Source organism: Aricia agestis, chromosome 11 (genome assembly GCF_905147365.1).
Source record: "Aricia agestis chromosome 11, ilAriAges1.1, whole genome shotgun sequence".
NCBI lineage: Eukaryota > Metazoa > Arthropoda > Insecta > Lepidoptera > Lycaenidae > Aricia > Aricia agestis.
Genome location: NC_056416.1, coordinates 8,752,581 through 8,776,127, shown reverse-complemented (window position 1 = coordinate 8,776,127; position 23,547 = coordinate 8,752,581). Strand labels below are relative to the sequence as shown.

At 34.5% G+C, this 23,547-nt stretch overlaps 1 protein-coding gene across 1 annotated transcript in view; it reads right to left on the bottom strand.

The window, feature by feature from the left end:
* LOC121731689 overlaps positions 1-23,547 on the bottom strand; it is a 131,241-nt gene that overhangs the window by 70,797 nt on the left and 36,897 nt on the right. The window contains exons 15-35 of the mRNA XM_042121262.1: positions 22,830-23,495; positions 22,043-22,750; positions 21,748-21,939; positions 21,435-21,617; positions 20,958-21,089; positions 20,046-20,766; positions 19,581-19,756; positions 18,592-19,503; positions 18,202-18,339; positions 16,756-17,529; positions 15,895-16,038; positions 14,442-14,516; positions 13,409-13,486; positions 5,628-5,843; positions 4,902-5,084; positions 4,628-4,828; positions 4,246-4,536; positions 2,645-3,796; positions 2,202-2,537; positions 842-2,101; positions 69-374 (exon numbers count right to left, since the gene is read on the bottom strand). Of these exons, the coding sequence (XP_041977196.1) occupies positions 69-374; positions 842-2,101; positions 2,202-2,537; positions 2,645-3,796; positions 4,246-4,536; positions 4,628-4,828; positions 4,902-5,084; positions 5,628-5,843; positions 13,409-13,486; positions 14,442-14,516; positions 15,895-16,038; positions 16,756-17,529; positions 18,202-18,339; positions 18,592-19,503; positions 19,581-19,756; positions 20,046-20,766; positions 20,958-21,089; positions 21,435-21,617; positions 21,748-21,939; positions 22,043-22,750; positions 22,830-23,495 (8,844 nt within the window). The remainder of the gene's footprint in view (positions 1-68; positions 375-841; positions 2,102-2,201; positions 2,538-2,644; positions 3,797-4,245; positions 4,537-4,627; positions 4,829-4,901; positions 5,085-5,627; positions 5,844-13,408; positions 13,487-14,441; positions 14,517-15,894; positions 16,039-16,755; positions 17,530-18,201; positions 18,340-18,591; positions 19,504-19,580; positions 19,757-20,045; positions 20,767-20,957; positions 21,090-21,434; positions 21,618-21,747; positions 21,940-22,042; positions 22,751-22,829; positions 23,496-23,547) is intronic.

The window sequence follows — 23,547 nt, the reverse complement described above, 5'->3', positions numbered from 1 at the left end:
ATTAGTGAGTGTTGAAGTATCGATATACCTACCTAGTTTCTTTCATATTTTGCTCATATTTATCTTACCTTTCTTGTAACAACGAATGAATGGATCTCCGTCGGGATAGTTTTCAGGACATACGCAGATTGGATTATGGCCAACAACATGACAACGAGAATCGAGACCACAACTCTGAATACATGGGTCTTGACACTTCTGCTTGATACATGCTCGATCCATTGGACAGTCAGAGTTAACAGCACATTCCGGTCTACAAGATGGTGGAGTTCCGTGATAGCCACTTCGACATGAACATGCCGCGCGATCACTCACGACTTGACATTCACTGTTTGGACCGCATGGTGATGGTTCACATGGATTAAGCGGCGTTGCTGTAATAAAAACATATTTATTTCAGCCAGTTCAAAATCGAAAGAAACAATGTATTTTATTTAAAAATACAACTTTTTGAGACGAATGTTTAAACTTATTTTACTGGTTAATCACTAAAAGCTTGAACTAGTTTGACCATAGATCTCTGAACATGTTATTTATATAAACACACGAATGACATATTGTCCTAATTATCAATATTTTTTTTATCCATTGTTTCGCCTTTACATCCGATGTGGATATTTTTTTGGTGGTTTTGAGTGATGTAACCACTTTGCAAATGTAGTAGTTTCTATGGAGATGCCTACAGAAGCACGTGACATTCTCGCAACTGTTGGCCTAGTTCCGAGGAATGAACAAGTCAAGGTCAACGTCTGCACGTTGACCTTGTTCATTCCTTGGCGTTTCCTGATGATGTTTTACTCTTCCACTAAAAATAAAAAAATGTTTTATTTACGATACTCACGTTGAACATACTGTCGATGACAAGATGAGAATGGATCGCCTTCATAGCCCTTAAAGCAGGAACAAATTGGGATATGGTTTGTTACAATGCACTCTGCATTAGTTCCACATAAATCTTTACATGGGTCGCGGCAATGACTTGAAAGGCAAGCTAGATGATTTGGACAGTCAGAATTTATCGAACACTCGGGGCGGCAGCCTCCAGCGTATGGATTTCCTATATTGGGCGGTATACAAGAGCATCTGGCGGCATTATTTACCACCGAACAAACTGTATTTTCGCCACATGGCGATGGATTACACGGAGTGTTTGATTCAGATTTAGGTATTGCGATACAACCGATAAATGCATCTCCTTGGAAGCCTTGTAAACAACTACATAAAGGAGTGTGGTTTATCACATCACATTTAGCATTATTTCCACATGCATTTATACAAGGGTCCGTACATTTGTCTTTTATGCATGCTTGATTTGAAGGACACTCTTGACTTATAACACATTCTGGTCGACAGTTTGGTGGAGTTCCTGAATAATTCGGTCGGCATGAGCATACAGGATGGTTCGATTTTATTTCACAAACAGAATTTGGCCCACACGGTGAAGGTAAACATGGATTTTGATTTGGCGTTTCATTAATGCTAAAATCTTTACAAGCAACAAATGGATCACCAGTTTCTCCTGGTTCACAGCTGCATATTGGATTGTGATTTATAACTACACATCGGGCTCCTACGCCACAACTTCCCTGACAAGGATCTACACATCTTTGGTTTACGCAAGTTTCCTTCTGTTGACAATCAGAATTGCTGACACATTCGGGTTGACACATCGGTGGAACGCCTCTAAATCCAGGAAGACAGGAGCATATTGCAAATCCATTCGATGAAACCATGCATCGACTGTAAGGGCCACATGGTGATGGTTCACATGTTGATACTGATGGTGGAGTAATGGCAGTCGGTTGGCATCTAATATACGGATCGCCTTCAAATCCTGGAGCGCAATAACATACTGCGTGATGATTGATCGTTTCACAAGTTGCTCCAACTCCGCATGTGTCAGAACATGGATTCTGACATTTGTTATTAAAGCAGGCCAAATTAGATGGGCAATCACTGTTTACAACACATTCTGGTCGACATGAAAGATATGGGTTTCCGAAAAAGTTTGGCAAACAATAGCATCCAAGTCCTCCATTAACATTCCGACATTCGGCGTTAGAACCACAATTCACGCTATCACAGGTTTCAGGTGGAATATCTGAAAAATATTTTGAAAATTTCATTACATACATAAACATTAAACACTAAATACTAACGATTATATAAGACGAATTCATTAATTTCGTAGTATAACTCACATTGAACAACTGGTTTACAATTCTCATATGGATTACCATCAAAACCACTTCGACAAGTGCATATCGGTCCATGGTTGTATGCAACGCAATCCGCATTGACACCACAAGAGCCAGGGCATGGATCTATGCATTTGTTTCTTAAACATAATTGATTAAACTGACAATCAGAGTTAACAACACAATCTGGTCTACATGCAGGATTTTTGATGGAATTTGACCCAACACATGGATCGCATACTGCAAATTTGTCACCGAAAGTATCACATGCCATATTTTGATCACATGGATTTGGTGTGCATGGCTGCGCCGTAGTATTGTCAGGTGTAATGACTATAGCTAAAAGAAATTAAAACATGATTAAATGATAATTCTTACAAAAGTGATTTTTATTAAGTATAATATGTGAACAGTAATAAAATAGCAGTATGTAAATTCATACTTACGTCTGTATATGCACTGAATTAGAGGGTCTCCTATGTACCCTTCGGGACATAAACATGATACTGTATGATCCGCGCATAAGCAAACAGCGTTTATTCCACAGATGTTATTTTCGGAGCATGGATCAACGCACTTTTGATTAAGACAGGCTTCATTAGAGGCACAGTCAGAATTCATCATACATTCTGGTTTACATTCTTTAATAGGATCACCATAGAAATTGGGTGGACAGTAACATAGTGCTTCACCTCCTACCTCTTGGCAGTATGCATTTATACCACATTTTGCTTTGCTGCACGGCGCTACCATTTTTAATTCTCCGGGTGGTAAACAACAAATTAAAGGATTGCCCACAAATCCATTTTCACAAATGCATACTGGATGATGGGCTTCAACAAAGCATTTAGCATTTAGCCCGCATACACCTGGACAAGGATTTCGACATGTGTAGCCTATGCAAGCTTGCTCGAATTTGCATTCGTCATCAACTTCACACTCACGTGATTGACATCCATCTAAACCATAAGGATTTCCACTACTGCCACCCGCGCAAGAGCATATTGCCTGACCATCATAGTTAAGGCTACATACTGCTCTGGGTCCACAAGGATTTGGATAACATGCATTTTTTTGTGGAGAACATCCGATGTATGGATCACCGGTAAATCCAGTTTTACAGAAGCACATTTCTCTGTTATTGCTTACGTAGCATTCTGAATTTTCTCCGCAATTACCAGGCTGACATAGTATTGGTGGTGGCAAATATGTTTGTGGTTCGCAAGATTTATAAGGATTGCCTAATGTATTATCAGGGCAATAACAGACCGGAGTTCTGTTAGGATCGCACCGTGCTCCAGTACCACACGGGCTAGGTTCACATGGATTGCGTGCTTCTATACAACCTCTTATTGTATTTGGACTCTCTACATATCCCAGCAAACAAGTGCACTTTGAAAATCCATTTGTCAGTACCGTGCATTGCGTGTTAGGTCCACATGGGGAAGGATTGCATGGGTTGTTTGGCAATTGACAAGGTTGTCTCGGAGGATTCCCTTCAAAGTTTGGTAAACAGAAGCAGGCTGGTTTATTATTTATTATCCTACATCCTGTGTTTGGTCCACAGGGATTCGGTTCGCATTCATTTCCCTCAGGTACTGTAAAAATAAAGTTCATAATTAAATTACATTCTCATACTATAATATCATAATATTTGAAAGTAATATAAAGGTCTTCGTCTTACAGATGTAATACAGGGTGCAATTAAACCTTCCAGCCAAATTTCGATATATTGATCCTTGTTAAAAAATTAAAATACACGTATTTTTTAAAAACAAAACCTAAAAAACAGCACAATTAATAGACACTACGCGTAGCCGGAACGTGACGTGCCCCCCGCGCGCGCGTCTTCCTGGTACCACCCCCCGCGTCACCCCCACTCTACCCACAGCCGCGAAATTACCGTTCTGCAATGATTTTAAGTGGGATAAAATATGTTATTATAAAAAATTAACACCCTATTTTTTTGTTAAATGGTCTCTCCTAATGATACCTAAGCCGGTAGCTTTAATTGCACCCTGTATAGTAATTTTACAACAGTACTTACTACAATTTTGGAATGGATTTCCAGTCAATCCTTTTGGACAATAACAAATAGGGTTCCCATTATCTATTTCGCATAGCGCATTTACACCACATGGATTCGGAATACATGGATTAGAAGGTGGTTCACATCCTAATGAAGGATTACCAGTATAACCAGCCAAACATTTACAGGTTGCACGATGATTCAAAACATCACATATAGCATTTAGACCACATCTACATGGGGAGTCACACTTTCCATTTATACATGCTTCGGAATTTGGACATTCGTTATCTGATCTACATCCTTGAACTGTAAAATATAAACCGTTAAGTAATTTGCTATCAAGTTGTAGAAAATACAACATTATATTATATAATATAACAATATTACAGAAACGTACCTTGATAACATTCTAAAAATGGATTTCCAGTAAAACCTTCGAAACATTTGCATTTAATACTATGATTCTCCGGATAACATTCTGCGTTTTCTCCGCACTTATTTATTGAACAAGGATTAATGCAAACTCTGTTCAGTCTATCACATAACAATTCAGGTGGACAGTCCTCATTATACTGACATACAGAATGTGATTCTCTGACTAAAATACAGAATATATTATTAAACATTATGCAACTTGTAAAATTAATTACTGCATTATTTTTATAGCTTACCTGGAACACATCCAACGTATCCGTTTCCATTAAATCCATCCAAGCAACTGCAGTCCGATCCATGGTTCGTGTTTATACAAACAGCGTTAAGTGCACATGGGTTGTGTATTTCACAAGGATGTTGGCATGCATTATCTATACAAGCTTCGGTCAGTTGACAGTCTTCATTTCGAGTACAACCAGCTAAGTGAAATGTAAAAATAATTGTATACCTAATACAAAGTAGTTATTTACATTGCTCTTTCTAAATGTTGTAAAAAGATTCAGTCTTATTTGTATGTAAAATGACAATATTTACAATAAATTTATTTTCATTACTAACATTACATTCAGTAAATAATAATTATTATGTTATGAATTTCCTTTCTCTAATTTAATAATGTAGCATATTATATTTTGTTATATTTACAGATATAATATGAATTATATTATTATATTAATATGTTTTAAATTAAAAGTTTATAACATCTTATTATTTTAATAAAATACGTGTTCAAGTTAGAAAAGTTTATGTTTATAAATATTAACCATATCAAACTGTTAGACAAAGACAAGCATTGATAAAGATTGTACAACTTATTAAAAGTATATCAACAAAAAATGTAATTACTACGATATACTCGTAAGCAACTTTATTGCCGTGAAATATTTGCTTTGTATAATAGCTGATAGGTTTGATATTAATAAAATATAAATGAATATTAATGTGTTATGTCTTACACGTACATATTTTAGGTGAACATTTAACAGCAGGATCTCCATCATATCCCGCAGGACATGAGCACATAGGCCTTTGTTTAATTGGATGACAGTTAGCTCCAATGCCGCATACATTGTCAAATTCACATGGATTTTGACATTGTTCCATAAAGCACGCTTCCGTTTCTATACAGTCCCGGTCAGATTGACATGGTTCTGGTATTTTAGGAGTCCCAGGCGATTCTAGTATGTTACATGTTTTAACATTATTATTATTAGTTGTATTAGAAGCAAATGTTATATTTAATTAATTTATGTTTAAAAATATTCAATTTCATATTATTCATTAAAATAGATATACATTATAATTAAGTTACAATATGTACAAATCAAATTATTTACATTTGTCCGATAAATTTCTCTAGATTTTTCTTATATGACCATTATGAAACTTAATGGCAAACAAAAAATTTTAGTACCATACCTTCTGCACATATATTCTCAGCGGCATTACTGCACTGACAGACAGCAACATGGTCGACAACTTTACAGGTGTGTTTCTTTGTACATATATTCCGAACTTCACAGGGGTTTTTACATACTCCGATAATACAAGCTTCGTCAGATAAACAGTCAGTGTTAAATTTACATTTATGTACAATTTGATTTTCAATTGTCATACTTAAATCAGTTAAAGTAGTATCATAGTAAGGCGTAGAGTCAGTCCAAGCTGGTATATCGACGTCTTTTCTTCGCGATGATAAATTATCATGGGATGTAGTTGAAATTTTATTTATTATCGTGCTAACATCATTTTTAGGTAAAAATGTACTACTAACGGGAATTTTTGTGCTTTTGGCACCTTCAACTTCATCTATTTTATTTCTGTTGTTGGATTGCATTGTACTATCTATACTACTCGACAAAGTGGTTGAATCTACAAAATTTTCTGTTTTAGGTTCAATTACATAAAATGAAGTAGATTTTTTGATTTCGCTGATTGGTTCAGTTGCATTTGCTTTTTCGTTATCATCTAATTCAGTTACTAAAATATTTTCTGTTACAGTTTGTAATTCTTTTTGGAAAATAATGCCCTTGGTTGTGGTTATATCAAAGTTTATAGTAGTGCTTTCTATATCCTTTGTTTGTTTGTTTGAATCTGTTTTGTCGTTTCTTAGTTTTGTATTCAACGTTGGGTCACCTATACTTTCTGTAATTGTTGTTGAGTACGAATCAGTTACAGTTGTTTGAATATTGTTAAGCTCAGTAGTTGTTGAGGGCTCGTTGGTAGCAGTTATATTGTGTTGGTAAGAGTGGCTTATATATCGAGGTGTACTTTGTTGTGTACTTTCCGTCATTTCTTTGAAAGTGGTAACTTCATCGTATTCTAAATTCGTTTGCCCTTTTTCCTGTGCGATATTTTGTGTTGTTGATGATGAATTAGTCTTATATTTTTCAGCACTATCAGAAACACTGTGTGTTATAAAATTATGTGTTATAAAATTATACACATTTGTTATCTCTGTGTAGCCAGTAGTTGATTTTATTTCATCAGTTTGTTTGCTTTCGAATTCAACATTTGTCATTGGCATTTCGGTCGTAACGCTTTCAATAACAAGATAGCTTGCTGTATCTATTGTTTCAATTTGTGGTGTAGTTTTGAGATTTTTTTTTGATTCTGTTGTAGTTTGAAGATCCTTGTCTAAATTATTGTGCTTATCATCAACGTTTGATATTATTGTTGTATATTTTGAATACAAATCGGTTCTTGATTGTACATCTTCTAAAGTAGTGTCAGTATAAGAGCTACCCGTAGCCAAATAATTTTTAGTCAATTCCAGATCATTATTATTTTCGTCTACAATTGTTGTTTTGTAAAAGCTGTCTGCAGTAGTTGTCTTAAATGGTTTATCAATGGTATTCCTTTCGCTTACGCTAAATTTATTTGTCGTAATATCTAGGTTGTATGTATCTGTAGATGGCTGTAATTTTTCATAATTATACTTTTCTGTCATGTCAATATGTTTTGGAGAAAACATATCGTCCTTTTTCGTCTTACTTGCTTGTGTGGTAAAATCTAAAATACTGACGGTATTTTCGGTATTCACATCAGTGCTTGTACCATCATTTACGGTGCTACCGTAATTTACTAAATGGTTTGTTGAATACTCTCTATAGAAATCCGTTGTCGAAATAACTGATGTGGTTGACTCTTGATTATTTTCGTTTCTTCTAAATTTATCTGTCGTAATATCTTGAATATTTGAATATTCCTGCGGCCAAATGCCTTTCCTTTCGGTATCGATTTCTTGAGTGGTAAAATCTATAGTACTGATCGTACTTTTAAAATGTTCTGATGTTGTTTCGTTTTCTTTTTTCATGTCAGTTGGTTGATTGTTTATAAATATATTTGTGCTTGTAACATCATTCATCGTTGACATAATTGTTGGTGTGGTTGTCTCTTTATCTTGAATCACTTTTTTTGAGTAAACATCAGTGGTACTGGCGGTATTTGTTTTTGAATTAAGAAGTTTGGTAAGTTTTGTACTTGGTTCAGTAACAACATTATTTCTAATAGTGGTTTCGATTTCTTCTTTTATTTTAAATAATTGTGTCTCAGTTGGTCGATTGTCTGCGTTTATGTTTGTACTTGTAAAATCATTCATCGTTGTCAAAATTATTGGTGTGGTTGTCTCTTCATCGGGGATTACTTTTTTTGAGTAAACGTTAGTGGTAGCAGCGTCATTTGTTTCTTCATTAAGAAATTCGGTAAATGTTGTACTTTGTTCAGTAACAATATTATTTCTAATAGTAGTTTCGATTTCTTCTTTTGTTTTAAATGTTTGTGTCTCAGTTGGTAGATTGTCTACGTTTATGTCAGAACTTGTGACATCATTTACCGTTGACCAAAATATTGTCGTCGATGTCTCTTTATCCTGGATCCCTTTTTTTGAGTAAACGTTAGTGGTAGCGGCATCATTTGTTTCTTCATTATGAAGTTGGGTAATTGTTGTACTTGGTTCAGTAACAACATTATTTCTAATAGTGGTTTCGATTTCTTCTTTTATTTTAAATAATTGTGTCTCAGTTGGTCGATTGTCTGCGTTTATGTTTGTACTTGTAAAATCATTCATCGTTGTTAAAATTATTGGTGTGGTTGTCTCTTCATCGGGGATTACTTTTTTTGAGTAAACGTTAGTGGTAGCAGCGTCATTTGTTTCTTCATTAAGAAATTCGGTAAATGTTGTACTTTGTTCAGTAACAATATGATTTCTAATAGTAGTTTCGATTTCTTCTTTTGTTTTAAATGTTTGTGTCTCAGTTGGTAGATTGTCTACGTTTATGTCAGAACTTGTGACATCATTTACCGTTGACCAAAATATTGTCGTCGATGTCTCTTTATCCTGGATCCCTTTTTTTGAGTAAACGTTAGTGGTAGCGGCATCATTTGTTTCTTCATTATGAAGTTGGGTAATTGTTGTACTTGGTTCAGTAACAACATTCTTTCTAGTAGTGGTTTCGATTTCTTCTTTTATTTTAAATAATTGTGTCTCAGTTGGTCGATTGTCTGCGTTTATGTTTGTACTTGTAAAATCATTTATCGTGGTCAACATTATTGGTGTGGTTGTCTCTTCATCAGGGATTACTTTTTTTGAGTAAACGTTAGTGGTAGCGGTGTCATTTGTTTCTTCATTATTAAATTTGGCAAATGTTGTACTTTGTTCAGTTACAACATTATTTCTAATAGTGGTTACGATTTCTTCTTTTGTTTTAAATGATTGTGTCTCAGTTGGTCGATTGTCTACGTTTATGTTAGAACTTATGACATCATTTACCGTTGACGAAATTATTGTCGTCGATGTCTCTTCATCGTGGATCCCTTTTTTTGTGTAAACGTTAGTGGTAGCGGCGTCATTTGTTTCTTCATTGAGAAGTTGGGTAAATGTTGTACTTGGTTCAGTAACAACATTATTTCTAATAGTGGTTTCGATTTCTTCTTTTGTTTTAAATGGTTGTGTCTCAGTTGGTCGATAGTCTACGTTTATGTTAGAACTTGTGACATCATTTACCGTTGACGAAATTATTGCCGTCGATGTCTCTTCATCGTGGATCCCTTTTTTTGTGTAAACGTTAGTGGTAGCGGCGTCATTTGTTTCTTCATTAAGAAGTTGGGTAAATGTTGGACTTGGTTCAGTAACAACATTATTTCTAATAGTGGTTTCGCTTTCTTCTTTTATTTTAAATAATTGTGTCTCAGTTGGTCGATTGTCTGCGTTTATGTTAGAATTTGTGACATCATTTGCCGTTGACAAAATTATTGGCGTGGATAATTCTTCATTATGGATCCATTGTTTTGAGTAAACGTCAGTGGTAGCGGTGTCATTTGTTTCAATAAGAAGTTTGGTAAATGTTGTACTTGGTTCAGTGAAAACATCATTTCTTATAGTGGTTTCAATTTCTTCTTTTATTTTAAATGTTTGTGCCTCAGTTGGTCGATTATCTGCGTTTATGTTTATACTTGTGACATCATTTATCGTTGTCAAAATTATTGGCGTGGTTGTCTCTTGATCGGGGATTACTTTTTTTGAGTAAACATCAGTGGTAGCAGCGGTATTTGTTTCTTCATTAAGAAGTTGTGTGGACGTTGTGCTTGCTTCAGTCACAGCAATATTTCTAATAGTTGTTTCGATTTCTTCTTTTGCTTTAAATAATTGTGTCTCAGTTGGTCGATTGTTTACGTTTGTGTTAGTATTTGTAATATCGTTTACCGTTGACGAAGTCTCATCATCGAGGATCACTTTTTTTGAGTAAACCTCAGTTGTTGCGGCGTTATCAGTTTCTTCATTAAGAAGTTGGGTAAATGTTGTACTTGATTCAGTTACAACATTGTTTCTTATAGTTGTTTCCATTTCTTCTTTTATTTTAAATAATTGTATCTCAGTTGGTCGATTGTCTACGTTTATGTTAGAACTTGTAACATAATTTATCGTTGAAGATATTATTGGTGTGGTTGTTTCTTCATTGGGGATCGTTTTTTTTGAGTAAACGTCACTGGCAGCGCCGGAATTTGTTTCTGCTATAGCGTTTGTAGTAGATATCTTACCTAATTCAGTAAAATTATCACTTTCAATAGTTATTATTGTTTCTGTTTTTGAATCCATAGCACTATTAGTATCGGATGAATGGGTCTGTTCTACAGTGGTTGGTAACATTGATTCCTCTGAATTATTTAAATTTATATTGGTGACTAAAATTAGAGACTTTTTACTAGACTCAGCATCAAAAAGATTATTAGCGTCTGTAGTATGATCAGCTGAATCGAGTGTTTGTATTTTATTTGGAGATTGTAACTGCTTAGGAGTGTTTCTTATATTATTTACTAACTCACTTTTATTTGAAATATTTTTATTTTCTTCTTTAGAATAAACTTGTGTATCTTTTTGCGGATTTATGTTTACTTTAGCTGTGTCATAATTTGGTACAATTATTGTTGTTGCTTCACTTATGTCATTTATTTTGATTGTTATGATTTCTGCTTGCGTAGACATTTGTATATCAGGAATAGAATTGTAAGCCTTTAAATTAGAATATGTTGTTGATTCTGAGCTTGTAATAAATGTACCTACTTTTTTCTCTAAATTTTCGTCAAATTTTTCTGTAGTTTCTATTTTTTCTGTATTGTCAGTAGTAGAATAATCTGTTGTTTTTACTGTTTGTACATCATCATTATATATAGTTGACACATATTCACTAACGCCGACAGTGAAACTGTCATAGTTAATATCAGTGCCTTCTACAGTGGTTGGTGTTTTATTAATTGAATGATATACTGTTTCTGTAGTTGGTTGTTTGAACGGAAATACGTTTACGGAAATATCTTCGTAATCTTTTTTTACACTAGTTGGCAATTCTGTTGTTACTGTGGTAGATGTTGAATCTTCACTTTTGATAAAATTATTAATTTTCTCGCTTAGTATAGTACTATCTTCGAAATGAATATCATTTTCAACTACTGCTACTGTTGTAGTAGACAATATGGCATTAGTCGATTGTGTTACTGTTTCCGTAATTGTATACTCTGTATTTTGAGTGAAGTTTAAGGAAGATTCGAAATCATTTTGATCACCCCTTTCTGTAGAAATTGTAAATGTTTCCCGTGTAGGCATTGATGTCGCATTTTCAATTGATGAATAAGTTACTGCAGATTCCACAAGAGGCTTATCGTTTTCTTTATTATGTAATTGCCTTTGATTATCAGCAGTTTTCTTATTTTTTTGTTCTGTTGATAACTTGGAAATAATACTTATTTCTGGACTTTTAACATATGGTTTTATTGTACTTTCAGTATCAATGGTACTGCTACTTTGCATAAGTTCTATATTATCTAATTTACTTTGAACGTTTGTTTTTGGAATTTGTAAATGCTTATTCATATTTATACGTTCTGTTGCAGTTATTTCTAATTTACTTTCTGTACTAATTTCTGAAATTTTATCCAATTGTTGGAGCTGCGTTGATGGTTCTCTATCAGACACAATTTGACTAGTAACTATATCAGTAGTATCGACTGCCGTCGGAGTAAAATTTGTAACTGACTCTACACCTACTTCAGTTTGTTTGTCAGAAAAATCGTCAGTAATCAGAGAAAATGTTGAGTCAGTTGTTGGTAGTGTATTAGGTGATATTGTTAAAGTATCGGAGTATGATTCGGTTAGTGGGACATCTGTTATAAGAAAGGAATAATAAACTGTGAAAATCTCATTTTAAGTATAATAACTTGAAAATAAACTGCAGATAATGAAAAAATTACAGATTAATTAATTATATATGAAATACACAAATAAAATATTTTTTAACTTGATGGAAGATGTCATTCGGAAGAAAAGTGAAAGTCCAAGCCACAGCCAATATTTGTTATAATATAATACGTAATATCGAGAATTAATAGAATACGAAAGTTATGAATGAAGCTCCTTTCGAAGCAGCGCCTCGGATATTTGATAGGTAGCCAAAACCGTGAAATACCGTAAAACGTGGGAATGTAATAAATGCAAGTTCTACAATATTGTGTACATATTGCATGATCAATTTAAGAAATATTATGTAACAGCTACAAAATATTAAGTAAGTATAACACCTGTCCGGAAGTAGTAGGTGTTTACTCATCTCTATCTACACTGCAAAATAAGTCATATAATAAAATTGTCAGTCGGGTCTGCCGAGAGAACAATGCCAGTATTTTGTGGCGTTTTATCGGACAAATGATAATAATACCATAGTAATGTTTATAGCAATACCCAGTTTTTTGGAGTTAGTCTTGCTATTCACACTTAATATACAAGAAACAGACTATCTAGCTTTATAATAGAAGCCTGTAGTAATGTAGAGTAATATCACAAAGTTAAATAGGGAAGAGATTTTTCATTACCCCAATTTTAAGAATTAATAGACATATAGAAATAATATATTATACTATAATTAATATTACTTATATTAATCATAGCCCCCTACAGTCCAGTCTTTAAGTTATCGTCACTGAAAGGCAACCTTACTGTAGCGCCACTGCAGCCTCAGCTGGCGGGCCTTGTATTAAAAGATGATTGATATAATATGATGATAATGAAAAACAATGAAATTAGAAACTCATAAAAATTAGAAAAAAAAATTAAGATAACAACAAAAACAAAAAATGGATTCGTTTCTAAGTTGCATTTTCAGTGACGATGTAATATGGCACAATTTCATTATTATTATTACACAAAATTGAAATTAAATGTTGCGCGTGTAAAACATTATTTATTACTCACTCTCTAGGCATGCGCCAGTGGTAGGGTCACAAGGAACTCCAGGCCGGCAATGTATACAATTTGTAGCTGTTTTATCACCTAAAAATAAAAAATAAAAATCAATATAAAAAATAAATTTTTAATTTTGTTAGTCTCGCTAAAATTCGAAAATGTCGGAACCGTTTTAGCTATTTTTATTCTTGAAATATTCGTAGAAGTTCAGGAAAGGTTTACATCATACTAGCGACCCGCCCCAGCTTCGCACGGGTTTAAAATATTTATATTATAGCCTATGTCACTCATTGAAGAAATGATTAAAATCGATTCAGTAGTAATTCATTACTACTTGTGGCCCGTATTGTTCGGTACAGCCGCAAAAGCTACTTCCCGCAATTTTTAAATCTGTAATATCTTCGAAAATACTAATTTAAATCATAATATGCTGTAAAGGGCCATATACATGTATTATATTAAATCAATAATGTATTTAAAGTATATAATTGAATTAGGATTATTGCCGTATTGATTAAAATCATCGCGGAGTTTTCTGTAGACTGTTTTATAGTGTTACTTGTTAGTGTACTTAGTACATTATTTTAATAAAACTCGTAGGGTTCAGCCTGCGTTTTCAATGGAAGCGGAAAAAATGTAATTTTTTACGACATCACATTAGAAACCCCAAAATTAACAGTATTTTTTCAATTTAATGTTATTATACTTATAAACCTTCCTCTTTAATCACTCTATCTATTAAAGAAAACCGCATCAAAATCCGTTGCGTACTTTAAAAAATTAAAGGGAACAAAGGGACTTGAGCGAAAAAAAATCGACTTTGTTTTATAATATGTATAGATTTACATGAAATGTGATACGAAGTTCACCGGGTCATCCTAGTAAAAGTATAATAATGTAATATCTACTACTGTGTATAAAAAATAATGAATAAAAGTGACGGTATAAAATTGGTAAGGATTAGCCTCATGTTTGTGCAAATGTGAAATTTTACGATTATCGTATTTAATTAAATGTAAGTACACAATTTTAAAGAACTTACGTCTTATACAGGCACAACCATCACACTCAGTGTTTGGATATCTAGCGCAGTCTGAGGATGTTTGACACTGGCACACTGTAATAAATATTTGAATGAGTCAAAATTCAAAATAGTAATTTAGCAACTAAAGGTGTCCGTGTAAGGTAAGGCCAATCTAATCCGCTTGGACTGATCGCAGGCCGACTTGAGTGGACGCGTACACACGGAAGTGCACAAAACATTGCAACATCCTTGCAAGTATGCCTGGAGGCAGACAGACAGACGGACAGACATCGAAGTCTTAGTAATAGGGTCCCGTTTTTACCCTTTGGGTACGGAACTCTAAAAATTGATTTCCAGATGGATATTAAAAATATTCCCTAAACCTCAAAAAATTATATTGGAAACTTCTTGGAGCTGCGGTGGCACAAGCAGAGACAAACAAAAGAAGAAAATATGAAGCACTGGGGAATGATTACTTTTTTGTACCTTTCGGGGTTGAAACCCTGGGTCCGAGGGGCCCTGGTGCCAAACAAATGTTCAGAGAGTTATCCCAAAGACTGGTTGAGAAAACTAACGATCCCAGAGCTGGCGCTTACCTCGGCCAACGTATCAGCCTTGCGATACAGCGAGGTAATGCTGCCAGCCTCTTAGGTACATTGCCCTCAGCCTCTGACTTAGATTTAGTTTTTTATATATAGTCTTTGTTTTATATTTTAGCATTATTTATAGCAATTATTACTTATTATTATAATTATCATGATTATTTTGAATAATTTTTTATTATTATTATTTTTTTCAAATATTTTCAGAATGTTGGTGCTACTGGTAGGGTCACAACTCACAAGGAATTTGTAGTAATTTTTGTTATGAAACCATTTTCATAAACGCAATATTTAACAGCTCGATAGCTTTGTTCGCTAACAAAGTCTTCCCGATAACAAACTACAAAACTTTGACGTCATTATTTCAAGAGCAGTTTGTATGGAGCCGTAGCGTTTTGAGAAGGTATATTTAAGAGATATTATTGTTTTGTGATATCTTGGAGAGTTTTTAAACTGACAGAGTCATTAATTCACTACATTCATACCAAGAAAAAAAATCATCATGCCTAGTAGGCATTTTTTTCGTTGGTGCTGCGACTTATTTTTTTTTGCGTGTGTCCTTCTGTTTTGTTTGTTTTTTATATAGCTATAAGTTTTTCGAATTCAAGAAAATAATTAAATAAGACAGACCAACGTCTGTCGGGGTAGGTTAAAATATACTCGACGCAAATGTATGTAGGCCGTTCGCGTTACGAAAAGGTTGTTTTATAAGAATTTATTGTAACAGTATTTTAACTTAAGTTACCTTAAGTTACCTTCAGAAACTTCAATTTCAATTCTGTTTTGTAATTTTGGAGCGTATTATGGTTAATAATATTATTATATTTATTATAGCTTTGCGAAGTTTCTTAATATAATGTGAAAAGTACCTTTTGAGCAGACGGGTTGATGATTGACTACAGCGCAATGTTGTCCAGCAGTGCAAGGGCCACCGAGAGCACAGGGATCTCCACATCGCCCCTCCATACACGCTAACTCAGGCGCACAGTGCTCGTGGGCACCACATTCTAATGCTGTGACGATAATACAGATTTTAATATTTTATTTATGATATCCTAGTTGTAATTTCTCAAGTTTTCAATTATGTAACTATTGGAAATATTTTTTTTTTTGTCACTTATGTTACTTTAATATGTAATATACACATTTATTAAATTTCTAATATAATAATTTATGAAAATGCAAAAAAAGTAACTAATTTAAAACAATAAACTATTAGAAGTTTCTACGGATACATCACAATTCACAATACATTGCTAAATATTGACTGCACAATCCATAATATACATAAAAATAGTTTAATCATCTACGTTTATTGCTAAAATAAAGGATCTATTGCAAACTCTGTCTCGTGTCAGTTTGTTTTGCTTTCATAGGTTAGTTCAAGCATTTGTAAGCATTATGATAAATTACTAGCTCCATCACCATTATATTATTATATTGATGCGAAGTTATAACAAAGCAAAAAAAATGCAAAAAAATATGTACACAAATAAGTATAAAGTATACATTACAAGTGGAAACTACCTGCACTAGAAGAAGTTCAACTGTGAAAAAAGAAAAATGATCATGCTAGAGATAAAGAAGTAGAATAGAAATAGCTGCATGAAGTCATAGAAAATGTTCTATCAAATTTCCTGGAATATGAAGAAAAAAAATTAATAAGATATGCGTAAGACAAAATATACTATATACTAACTTTTAATGTTTTTGCTAAACGACTGAATTACCTTTAATGCAGCCGTGTCTGTCATCATGTGCAAATCCATTCGGACAAAATTTGCAAACCGGATGGTGATCTTCCACTGAACATGGTGCACCACCGCATGCGTCTTTACACGGGTCCTGGCATTGAAAGTCTTTACAAGCCAAATTTTGCGGACACCCATTATCTCTTAAGCAAATAGAAACTGTTGGATGACAATCTTCCACACAGACACACACAGCACGGTGCTCTACCACTGCGCATTGCTTTCCTTTCGAACATATGGGTTGCTTCGACGCCAAACAGGGATTGACGCATTTCGAATCCTTGCATGCGGTATTTGAGGGACATTGTTCATCCCTTGTACATTCTGCATTATCCGGTGCACATGTTAATTCACCTCTTTCATTTAAAGCGAAACCGTTCCGACAGACGCAAACAGGCACGTGATTACGAACTTCACATTTTTGATTTCGTCGGCAATTTTGATAACCCAAGCAGGGATTTCGGCATTGGTTAGTATTCAAATCGCAAGATAATTTCGAAGGACACGGCTTGGTATCGGAGCATGTAAATGTTGTATTAAAATCTGTAGTCGTTTTACAGTTGGGATCAAGCCGGCATGCCATCCGCGGTTGTCCGATATAGCATTGCGGACATGAGCATTGGGCTTTATGCATCACTGGTTCACAAAGTGCATCTTCTCCGCAGACCCCTCGCACCGTGCAAGGGTCAACGCAATGCAAGCTCAAGCATGCTTTGTCTACTGGGCAGTCCTTGTCGCTCGTACATTCGATACCTAGGAAGATGTGAAAGAAGAAAGCATAGTCGAAAGAGCTGTACCTTCAGCCACGAAGAGGAAACTTTCTCACGAGACAGTGCATGCTTTTTGAAATTGATAGTTCATGATTGAAAATATTATAATATACCGTTAAATTATAAACAAGCAATATGTACATGAAGCCGAACAAAATGTTACAGATTGCATTTAAGCACGAACAGTGAGAATGCTTCCACTAATTTCGATCAGACATGATCAAACAATATTGTACATATATGTATATCGATGACGGTATCAAATTTACATATTTGTACAAAATAAAACTAATGTGCCAGAATAATTGACTTTTTACAAATTAGAGAAGAATATTTTGCGACTTGATTATTATACATATAATATTTTATTACGAGGGGATATATCACCGGTCGAAATAGAGAAAATTATTATACAGTAAAGTTAGTGATTCACATTAGGTTTATATCTATTATTATGTAGGTAAGAATAAATATTTACACAATCTATCTTGATTATGGATAACCGTCATGACCCAACAATTATACATAATAATTTTATTAAAATTTTTAATAATTTTGTAAAACCGATTATTATAATATTATTTTGTGCTTTCAAGTCTCTTACTTACAATTGATGTAACTAAATATTTACGGTGAAATGTTTTGCAATACTCACTAGTATGACACTGTTCGTCAGCCTTGCCTTCAGTACCCGGTATACAGCGGCATACAAACTCGGCACCCTCTCTCAAACATTCTCCATTAGTTCCGCATCCAGTTGTTCGACAATCGACTATGCTGGGTTCTTCAGCGCCTACAAATAATAATAATAATTTGTTGTATAGAATTACAATGTTACACTTAGAAATAACAGCATTCAGCATCCTAAATTCTGTGATATTTAAGTGATGTGTAATTAAAGTGTCTGTCTATCAGTTACCTCGTCACGCCTAACCGGTATACCGATTTGGATAAAATTTGGTAAGAAAATACTTATGTCCCGGTATCAGTATAGGGATCTTTTAATATTTTTTGGGGACGATAGAGCACATATATTTTTACTTACACTCAATATTGGGGTCACCATTGGGATAATTCCTAGGACAATAACATTGAGCATTTCCATTTAATCCTATCCGACACTGAGCATTAGTACCGCAAACTTTATTTGCACACGGCGCCATGGTACCACAGAAACATTGCCTTTGTGGGTTTCCGGCACATCCTTTTGGACAAGTGCATTCAAAACTTCCATCATCCAGATCTCTGCATCTTGCATTGACACCGCATGGGTTTCGCAAACAACTGCTTTCTGCTGGTTTTAAGCATTCCACTTTTGGATTACCTATAAAGTTAGGCGGACAAGAACATTGGGCCTTTCCATTAATTGTTCGGCATATCGCATTGTTGCCGCAAGCATGAAGACATATGTTTTTACATAAACCATCTATTGTACATTCTTCATCAGATCCACAATCTTCGTTTTTTAAGCAATCGTATCCTTTGCACTCTTTTAAAGGATCTCCGGAAAAACCACTTGGACAACTGCAAACAGCTCTATGCCGGGTCGCTAAGCATAATGCATTTTTTCCACAAGAATTTTCCCTACAAACTGCTACACAAAGTCTTGATGAGCACGTCATATCATCACCACAGTCCTTGTTACTGTTGCAACCCGGTATACAGACACCTTGTGTACAGATTTGCCTTTCGGGACATTTCTTCTTAGCTGAGCACAATGCTCTGCAACCACCATTAAAACATTTTTCACCGCAAGCACAATCGGAATCATTTTCACATAAAGATATGCAATATCCACTATCGTCACACGGACAAAATCCATCGCATTGGGATAGCTTCTTATTACATTCTACCAAGGGGTTTCCAGTATAATTGCTCGAACAACTGCATTGTGCTCGATGGTTAATCATTTTACATTGAGAACAAGTTCCGCAAGTTTGACGTTCACCACAAAGATCTGAAAAAATAAATTTTGTGTTTAAGATGACGTACATAAATAAAGTGTGTTAAAATAAAAAAATTATAATAATTTACCTTTGCATTGGCCACTAATGCATGCTTGATCAGTAGCGCACGCAGTGTCATCACGGCATCCTTGTTTACAGATTCTGTTCTCGCAGATATGATTTTCGCTGCATGCGTCATCATTATTACAAACTACTCTGCATATGCCTCGAATACATTTTTCATTTGCCAAGCAGACACTGTCGCTAAAAAAAGCAGTCAAATTTAATATATTACATTTTCAGTTTTTTAAGGTTCCGTTCCCAAAATCTGAAAATGGAACTGAGATTTCGCTTTTCGTCTTTTTTGTTGTTTGTCATCTATATCATAAAAGATCTCAGTCTAACACATACATTATCAAATACATAAAAACATCACCAAATAACAATGAAAGGGTATAATTTACACAACAAACCTGTTTAAGCTTGCGTGCGAGCCTGACTCGTATTAGGAAAGATTATTTTAATTAAAAAGGTGAAAAAAATAAAAACAAACCTTCTACAAGATGGATAGCACATATCACCGTAGCATACAGATCCACTTGGACAGTTTTTATTGCTATCGCAAATATTTTTTATTCGTTTACATACATATTTCGGATCTCCTATTAAATTTTGTGGACAAGTACACTTTGGAGCATGATTTTCTGTTGTACATAATGCATTTGCTCCACATGCGGCTGGCTCATTACAAGGATCCATACATTGTCCCGATACGCAAGCCAAATTATTTGGACAATTAGAATTCGATCTACATCCAGTCACGCAAAATCGACCATCACATACTTCGTCATTGGAACAATGCTCGTCTGAAGTACAGGCATAGCGACATACACCCGATTCGCATCGTTCACCTTGAAGACATTCTGAACCTCCCGCAGTACAAGCTGGTCGACACTTTTCGTCCTCACATCGCCATCCAGTGCTACAATCAGTATGTGTGGAGCAAAATGTTGATACAGTTCTAATACATCCGATATTTGCAGTTGGGTATGGTATTAAACCTTCCCCACAAGAGCATAAAGCTTTCCGGTCAACTACAGTGCATACAGCATTTGGCCCACATGGATTATTTTTGTTTGAACATGGATTTTGGCAGTAATTGTCTTTACAGACTTCTTCTTGTCCGCAATCATCATCATGTCGGCAGCCATAATGACAACTGTTCGATAAACATATATGTCCAAGGAAACAATCGTTATCAACACGGCACGTTACTGAAACAAAATACTTACTAAATCAACTTGTTAATATATAATTATTATTATCTATATCTACCTAACATTTAGTGCTAATTTTAGAATTTACTATAAGTAGGTAAACTAAAACAATAAATACTGTATCGGTATGTTATTATTAACAGTTGTTGGGGTATTCTGCTTTATTAAAAAATAAATAGTGAACTTACGCAAACATACGCTGTTTGAACATCTTTCATTTACAGCGCAGTCTTCATCAATTTTGCATCCTGGAACGCACATTGAATCTTGACAAACGTAATCGTCTTCACATTCTCCAGAAGATCCACACAGTCTCGGCACTAAAAAGTTTGTATTTCATAATCTTTTTTATATTTTGTTTTAATTATAATTTATTAAATTATGGGTTTATATTTATAAAAGGTTATTTTTTATAAAATTATTCTATCAAGGTAATCTTAAATCATACGCAGGTTTATGGTTATCATAATAAGCAAATTAAGAACAAACATTGGTCATGACTTAATAATTAAGTCGTCGTCGTAAAATATTATATCCCATTGTGTCTCATGCCTCATTTAACTGCACTTCAATTTCATATTATGAATTGTTCTTAAAATAATATTGGGATACCTTGACAAATTACATTCTCTGATAGCCTGTTGTATAATTATTTAAATACGTACTTCGGACACATTCAACATCCTGATTTCCTGTAAAACTGTTTGGGCAGCTGCATTGCACAATATGATTGCTTGTACGGCATACCGCATTTAAACCGCACGTCTTTTCCATCGAACAAGGATTTAAACATTGTCCATTTATACATTTTTCATTTGACTCGCATTCTTCGTCTAATAAACAGAGTCCTGAAATAAAAACACAATTTATATCACAATCTTAAGTACGTATTTATATCGACTTATCTATACATATTATAAAACAAAGTCACTTTTTTATCTCTCATGACCTTATATTTTATAATAATTTATTACATACCAACACAAACTCCTTTACTGCAATATTGTTCCTTTAGACAATCAAGCTTTGTACTACAAGTTACTTCACGTATGCGGCAGCCTTTATCACTGGAGGCAACTCCTGTATATCCCTCTTTACATCTGCATTGACCAGCGTGCCTTTCTGCTATACACTCTGCGTTAGGACCGCATTTTATATTTTCACATACATCTAGAACCAAATTAATACAATATTATTTACAGGTATATTTTAAATATTTAACGTGTATTATAAGTGCTTAATATTAAAATTAACTGAAATTAGTATGACATACCTGTACATTTCCTTGTCCCATCAATAACAGTGCATCGGGCACTCAATGGACAATCTCGGTTGAATCTACATTCTGCAGCTTTTTTGCAACCTTCAGTCGTCGCATTGCCAACCATGCCTGGTGGGCAAACGCAATGTGGACCATTTATCATATTCATGCATTCAGCACCAAGAGCACAAGGATTTGGTTCACACCAATTAATTTTAATGCATCCTTTAGATGGGTTACCCGTAAAACCAGGTTGGCAGGAACACGAATGTCTGTGATTTTCAGATATACAAATAGAATTTTCTCCACAGTTGTTCTCTACTGAACATACAACTTTACATAAATTACTACTACATAGCTTGTCGCTTGAGCAATCTGAGTCTTTGTTACATTCTTTTTTCTTGCATCCTTTTATTGGATCGCCAAAGAATCCTTCTTTACACGAACAAACAGTTTGATGGGCAATAGCAGTACAGTCTGCATTTCTACCGCAAGATCGGGTTTTACATAGTTTTACACATTTCGGAATGCTTGCACTTTGTATGCATTCTTCATCAGGCGCGCAATCATTATTGGAAATGCATTTCTGATCTTTTGTACATATTCTATTGGAACAGAAATAAGAATCAGGGCAAGTACTATTGGAATTGCATTTTAATCTACATGTACTTTGAACACAAACTTGATCATCAAAACAATCTCTAGAATTTTTGCAGATACCTGAAATTAATAAAATATTGCGTCAAATTATTATAATTATACAAAACTAATTAAAATTTATAAATCGTTTTACACTTACCGACGCACAAGTTATCTACACATTTAGTTCCCGAAGAGCATCTACTGTCATCTTCACAATATTGAATAGCAACACAACCTAAAACTGGATCTCCAGTGTAACCGGACATACATGAGCAGTGGCCTATGTGGTTTTTAGACAAGCAAACAGCATACTTTCCGCAAGCGCGTGGCAGGCTACATGAATCGATGCATTTATTATTGACACATGCTTCCTCCAAGGTACAGTCAGCATCTCTGACACATTCGAATTTAGTACATTGTTTGTACGGGTCCCCTTGACTATCTGGTATACACTCACATATTGGTTTATGACTGGAGACCGAACAAATAGCATTCTGGCCACATTTAACTTTTTCACAAGGATTAGAGCATCGATTGTTCAAACATTTTGTTTTTTCAGAACATTCATCATCAGAAAAACAGTCACCGGGCATCTTGCAAGTACCAGTATTTGTGTCTAGTATAGTACCATTAGTACAAGTACATGTGAAGGAACCCAAGATGTTGCTACATTCAGAGTTTAATGGACAAGGATTTTTCGTACATTCATTAATATCCTCACATTGATTATTATCTAATTCATATCCAGGTAAACAAGTACACAACTGCTTATGGTTATCAATTTTACAATTTCCATTAAGGCACATATTAGACTCACAGTTATCTGAAAAAAAAGTTACTATTAATTACACCAATAACCGGACGGAAAATGTACG